Source organism: Morone saxatilis, unplaced genomic scaffold (assembly GCF_004916995.1).
Source record: "Morone saxatilis isolate NCDOM2014 unplaced genomic scaffold, NCSU_SB_2.0 Contig11, whole genome shotgun sequence".
Lineage (NCBI taxonomy): Eukaryota > Metazoa > Chordata > Actinopteri > Moronidae > Morone > Morone saxatilis.
This window is the reverse complement of record NW_023339663.1, coordinates 17,593,800-17,601,032: the sequence shown is the minus strand read 5'-3', so window position 1 is coordinate 17,601,032 and position 7,233 is coordinate 17,593,800. Positions and strand designations below refer to the sequence as shown.

Sequence of the window (7,233 nt, the reverse complement as noted above, 5' to 3'; positions counted from 1 at the left end):
CAATTAAAATACAAAAAAATAAAGAGTAAGAGTGGTAAAAAGGTCCAAATGAAAGAAGCCCATCCGCAGTTACCCTCTCTCAGCGGTAACATTAGCTTACTGCTGAGGATGTGTCATAATTATAGAGAGGCTGAAAGATTGTGATTAAGGAGTTTTACTCCCTAGACAATGACCTAGAACTGTAATGAATCATCATTGGATAGTGTGATTTATAATCAGTGTTTTCTTCAGGATTGTCAGGCAAGGTGGCGCCGGGTTGTGATCTACTCAAATGAAAACGATGCGACCACTTGAAACTTGGAAACCACACGATGATGCGGTGCCACATAGTGAAAACCTCAGAACCATCAGAATATTATTTTATACTCCGTTTCATCACACATGGCTCTGACTCAGCAGCATAACAAGTGTATTTATGTGGAGAATCTTGTGAGCTCAACAAAATGATGCTGGGAAGATGGCTGTAGACTTTCCAAGCTCTTGGCTTGATTGACCTGTGAGCATGAGATGGTGGGGGAGAAAGAGAGGGCAGAGTGGATAAGAGGCATCAAGAAGAGCAGAGGAGAGAGACGGAAGAGAGCATATCAACAAACTGCACTTCACACATTTCTCCCCTCATCCAGCAGGCATCTGAAGAGTACCTCAAAAGCTCTTACCTGAAACACATGAGCTGATTATACACACACACACACAAACAAACATACACTCCCATGCTCTCCCTGCCTCTCCCTTTCTCCTTGCAGCATCTCTCAGTGACTCTTTGACCACATTTTCTTTTTTAATGGTTCATCTGTCAGCTGTTACAATAACTAAACTTTTGTGCTGCTTTGTATTGCCCTCTAAGCCAGTAGTTTACATTTTTTCTCCAATTCCCTGAGCCAGTGAATTGTCAACAGTTTCTTAAAATGAAGAAAACAAAACTAACAGCAGAAAATACATAACATGTACATTTTAATATGGCAGTTTCATAAGCTTTACCCTGTTTGTAAGACTCTATTAGACAACTTTTTTTTGTTAAAAAGCTCCCTGTAGTGTTATGTAAAGGTGTTGCTAGTACCACCTAACCTAAGTCTTGACACCTAATACTACAGCTCTGTGCAGCAGACTGATTAAACAATGTAGACAATAGTAACAATAGTACTTCCTTATGAGTTTCAGGATGCAACAGATTTCACCACAATTTGAAAATTTGAAAATACAATATGTGATACCAAGGATAATTATCAAATCATTTAAACATATATTTATCTTCTGAAAGGACAATTATTAGCATTTAAATGTAAAATTATGTCTTAACGATATTAATGGATTTAAATTTTAATGTGTCACTCCTTATTGAGTATTTATGATTGCCAGACCTAATAGTTCATGATACACTCCTGTAAAAATAAAAAAAATCCAACAAAAGGCATCACGTCTAATCTGGCTGCGCTGAGGACTATTGGTGATGGCAGCAGCCACATAATCTCTTAATGGTTGTTGGCATGTCGAATACTGTTGTAATACTGGCTGCTCAGTGGACTCTTTTTTTATTTATTTGGTTAATCTTCATGGAAAAAAACATCACTTACCTGTACAATTCATTAGTAATAATCTAATTTCATTTAATTTCATTTGAAAAAAAGTTTATAAAAGGATGCATGATGAGGACTAATGGTGATGGCATTAATCAAGTGGTAGAAAAAGTGCTCATATCTTTTATGTAACTAATAAAAGCAATACCAACATGTAAAAATACTTTTTTAAAAAGTAAAGGTCCTACATACAAAATACTAGTCAAGTAAAAGTACATTACTAGAAATATTAGCAGCAAAATGTGGTTAAAGTATCAAAAGTAAAAGTACTCATTCAGAAAAATAATGTTAGTGTAATATTTTTATCTACGTACTATGCTATTGGATTATTATTAGAGTTTAATTCGAACCCTAGGCCGCTGCAGCAAGGACTCAGCCTCCGTACATCGGTCGCCAGCTCTACCCACTGAGAAGCAGTTTATGTTGCAGCTGGTTGAGGTGGAGCTGATTTTGACTTAGTGTACATTTTAGATTCACCTATAACAATGCATTGTACTTCATATATTTATTGTACCTACAAAATAACTAGAAACAGCTGCCAAATAAATGTGGATTAAAAATCATAGCATTTCCCTCGAAAATGTACTACTGTAGCGTTATAAAGTTGCATAAGATGAAATACTAAAGTAAAGAACGAGTACCTTCAACCTGTACTTAAAGTAAAGGTACTTTGTTGCATTTTTAGAAAACTAATATTTTATGCATCAGTATTTTGCAGTTCATATTCTATACTCTTACTGGGTGAGAGTATAGTGTATAGTTTAAGACCAATATCAGGAAGAACTGAGTCATTTAGTGAGCTAAATATCTACGTATAGTTACAGTCGTCAGAAATGCCAAACATACAATAATACCAACAAGAAAAGTAATCACTTTTTTATGAATTCCTAAAAAGTTGACTTGTCGAGATGAAAGGTTTGCTGAAGACACTTTGATGATATGGAAATGACATTATGCATTATAAGCTTGTGTTTAAATGTTGAATGGTCTTTTAAGTGCAAATATGGAATTAAGTCAGCTTGAGGATTTTTGACATCAGCCCAGCAGTGATATTTGGCAGCTTTTTCCCCCCTATAACAATCTCATGTTGTTTGCATGAGCTGGATTTGTTACGGCAATATGAACCTTTGTATTTGATGCCAATGAAAGCCATTTGAACATGAGTGAGAGAGAAGGGGATGAGAGCGCGCAACACAGAAAGTGTGTTTTTGAGTGTGTGATTTTTGGACAGAACATCAAAAAACAGCAGAGCAACAAGACAGCTTGTTCTGTTTGCATCATATCTCACACAAACACGAATACACAGCGTCTATACACTCACAAACCCTTAGCACACACATAACACAGTCGCACAAACGCAGCAAATCATTCATCCATCTTTTATGCTAGGATGCACAAAACTTCGGCATCCCTTTGTAAATTGCAGCTAATGTGTGTGAGAGAGGAAGAAGTGGGGTGAGCAAGCCTAGAATACAAAAGTAGGGAGCTAGACTGAGTGGGAGCAGAGGAAGACAGGAAGAGTGAAGCAAGTGAGAGAAAAAAAGCAAGAAAGAAAGAGGTGCTGAGAGGTCAGATATTGCTCTTTCTCTAGGTCATATTTTATAACCCTCAAGAAAATTTTCCTCTATTTTTTCTGTGCTATTGTATCCCTTTTCATCATTTCCCCCATTTCTATTTTATTTATTCTCTTCTTCCTTTCCCTTCATTTCTTGTTTTTTGCTAACCACCATTATTCATCCACAGAGTTCCATTAAGACAGAGCTGGTCTAAACTGGTTTCTGTCATGTTGTCTGGTCTCATTTACATTTACATTACGTTTTAAGCATGCAGCAGATGCTCCCAGCCAGAGCGAAGTCTAAAACCAATGCAAGATCCCAAATATGAGCTGGACAAAAAAATTGTCTTGTGTTTTGTGCTTTTTTTAGAGACAGAACAGATCATGCAGGTCGATGAGAGAAAATGTGAGAACTGAGGACAGTTCTGTCCATTAAATCTCTGCACGTGTTGGTTTTCATTTCCACCATGACAGTTGTTGTGTTTGGATTTTCTTACGAGTATTACCCAACATTTTGAAAATTCAAACGGCATAGGTCTACTGACTATACTGACATAAGGTTTATTATGAAAGCAGGCAAAGAGGAAGTGAGGCAAATATCAGGAAGAACTGAGTCATTTAGTGAGGTAAATCGCTATCTAAATATAGGAGTGGGCCGCTGACGTGAAGTGAAGGTTACAGTCTATTACGGTCGTCAGAAATGCCAAATGTACATGTGAACTCTTGAAACGATTGGTGCTAGAGCAAACATACCTGAAATCCTTGAAAATTGTATTAGTTTGAAACATGGGGAAAAGTTGCAAAATGTGTCCTTCCTCATATAATAATATGCACACTTTTTCAGGGGTTAAAAAGTATTCAAGACTTTTACTTAATTAACAGTAGCAGTACCATGATGTAAAAGTAGCTGTTTAAAGTGACACCTGCATTCAATATTTGTATTAAAAGTAAATGTAGTAATTATGGATGCTCCAGTTATTGATATATTTTAATATATTATATCTTTGGAATATTATTACTGATGTATTCATCTGTAAGCAGTATTTTAATTTTGTAGCTTCTCAAAGAGGATACAATTTGAACTAGCCTACTTTGTATGGCTTGGGTAGTTTAATTTCTATAATTGTGTCCCCTATTTTGTATAGGCGCTGTTCACAGTTTTTTACACAACTGTCACTGGGAAAATTGTTCAATCTATTGAAATGTTCAAATGTCTACTGGTAAAAATGTGTGTTTGAATTGAATGGAGCCATTGTTAATGTCATAAGTAAGACCTGTGTTTTTCCTGCTATGAAAAAATGAAAATGTCTGCTCTACAAAGACCTATTCAGAAATGTTATGAATTATAGAATTTCCTTAGTTTCCAGATTTGTGTCAAATCAAATTACTGTTACTCCCTGTTTTGCCTTTAAACAAAACACACAGAGAAGATGGTTGAGACTTGTTTATTTTGTGCTGGATGATCTCCAAATTATAAAAGGCTGATCACGATAAGGGTGTCCATTGCTGCACTTTGATAAAAAACTTTTTTTTTATCTTTAAATCTTTTTCGTATTATTATTATATCTGTCAGCTAGAAAACGAAACACAAAAGGAAACGGCCTTGTTTTCATATTGATGCCTGTGTATTTTTCATGTTCCTGAGTCAGCCAAGAATATATCTATTTTAAAATTCAAAGGGTTAGTGCATGCCTTATTTTGTGAATTCTCAACAACAGTTGGGGATATTTCTCACAGTTGGAGTTATCCTAGTTGTGCTTAACCACTTGACTATTATTATATATTGAAAAATACTCAGGTATTTGTGACCACAGTAGCAAGAATTAATAATTTCTTTACCTCCGTCACTTTCATCTTACTGTAAAAGGTTTAAAAAAGTATAAAGTTGAATGATTTACCTATCAGCATAATAAGATGCCATAGAAGGCTTCAACAATTACAAGATGTCCCTGAAGTGTGTGAAAATGTCCTGATCAAATTTACTGCTCACCTTATAATCTTTCTTATTTTTCAGTGAGTCAAAGTGGTCTTGCTGGTGATGTTTGTCCAGATCCGGGAGTTCCAGAAAATGGCAAGAGGATGGGCTCGGCCTTCCAGTAAGTTCACTCTATTCTGGATTTAGCTGCACTCAGTCACTCATAGTGAAATAATCTATATTAAAAACACCCACAAATGCCTTGGATATTGTTGCTATAATTTATAATTGTTTCAGTAAAACAAGATATTTGAAGCTGTCACCTTGGGTTATGGGAAATTATAAAAGCCGAAACAATTAATCGAGAAAATAATCAGGTGATCGATAATGAAAGTAAAAGTTAGTTGCAGCCCTTCTGTAAATAACGTACATGTCGTCATCTGCAGTTCTAAATTACCGCCGCTGTTACCTCATTTGCCAGTAGGTGGCGCAGGTCGGCCTGTTAGAGTCCCAGAACTGCAAGTCTGAAACTCATCCACAGCCAACATAAGCAGAGCCTGTTTTGCATTGTTCACTGTGTGCCCTTGATTATAGCCATTTTGAATCATAATCAGTAATTCTTCTGTCCAGAGACACCCTGTTAACCATCAGCATTTACCAATTCACATTACTAATCACTCTACAGGTTTTTTAAGGGTCCTCACTCATATTGGGGTTACACACAGAGAATGGGAAGGAATGTAGGATTTTGGCTAATAAATAAGGATTTGGTGGATACAGGAATTTTTAAATGATTTACTCCATGGTGTCTGTCATGTTATCAGTAGAGAGGGAGCCATAATTTCATTTAATCAGGAGTGAGCAATTAGGAAATAATCATCTCTCCCGACTCATCCACTTAGCATCAGTCGCAGCTAAATTGTTCCTATATTTCTCTCGTCATTATTAAGAGAAAATCAAAAGGGGCATCCCATTTTTACCTTAATCAGAGACTATTTTCAGGCCAAAAACTTTTTTAACAATAACTATCTTTGAATCTCCAGCTCCTGGTGCTCTTCTTTACCATTAGCAAATATGACTGCACAAACTCTGTAGGAATATTAGTGAAGCTGTCTGGGTTGGTGAACGGTCATTACCTCCAATTGTGTTTGTGTTGTTAGCGCTTCTCTGTAAGTATGCGTGCATGTTGGCATGGATGTGTTTGGTGTGTGTTACAGGTTTGTATCTAATCATCATTAAGTAACAAGAGGCAGGAGCTGGAGCAGAATTGTGGTGTGATGAAGCAAAACGGGAGAAATGGAGAGAGAACAAAATAAAAAAATAAAAAAACAGCTTTCACTGTTGGGCAGTGCAGATGTTTCAAGATGGCTGTAACTTAGTGTGTCATGGCCATTTTGATTCTCAGACAACCACGTACACAGTTGCATTGGAAAGTTCTATTTCAACGAAATAGCAATAACAACAAAGTTTTCTTTCCTGTAATTGTAAATTTCACAGTGAACGGCTGGATGTAAGGTATTTTCAGTGTCATCAGCATCGCCAAAGTAGCAGAAGCTGTAAAGTGAATGACCCAACTCCGTGACAAAGGCACTAACAGAAAGATTTGGCCAGACTGTACGACTCTACAGTGTTTAACAACAGGGTGGATCCACTGAACAACCAGAACCCTACATAGCGAATGTTTGGCCAGGTGGTAGTCTGTGGTGTGTGTCAGCAGGGAAGAGACATTAAGCTTTACAGACAAGACACCATGCAGACTTCCACTTAGATGGCTGAATGTCCCTCTCACGTGTTAGGCAGTGGGGTGTTAGAGAGAATGTGAAAACAAGAATGATCAGAACAACTTATAAAAAGAGAAGGCGAGAGGGGAGAAGAAAAAGAAAGGAGAAGAGAGGAAAACAGACAATAGAAAGAAGGCACAAGTGGAGAGAAATACAAGGTCTTACCGAACGAGAGGAATTATATATCCTAATTGGATGATCTGTTTTGACGGTTGTCTTCCACAGGGATCTAAAAGTCTCTGCATCATTAATATCATGACCGTCATTCATACATTATTTCTACAATTATCTCCTGCAAGAGCTCGTTTCCCTTAAAATATAAGCAGTAACAGGGACGTGCACGGGGGGGGGGCCCCAATTTTTGAAAAACGCGTGCTAAAGTGCCCTCTTGGGAGCCAAAACACGTGC

At 37.0% G+C, this 7,233-nt stretch overlaps 1 protein-coding gene across 1 annotated transcript in view; it reads left to right on the top strand.

Annotated features, from left to right (window-relative positions):
- The window catches only part of LOC118320938 (CUB and sushi domain-containing protein 1-like), a 263,711-nt gene that overhangs the window by 106,177 nt on the left and 150,301 nt on the right, over window positions 1-7,233 (top strand). The window contains exon 8 of the mRNA XM_035652065.1: window positions 5,144-5,225. Within this exon, the coding sequence (XP_035507958.1) occupies window positions 5,144-5,225 (82 nt within the window). The remainder of the gene's footprint in view (window positions 1-5,143; window positions 5,226-7,233) is intronic.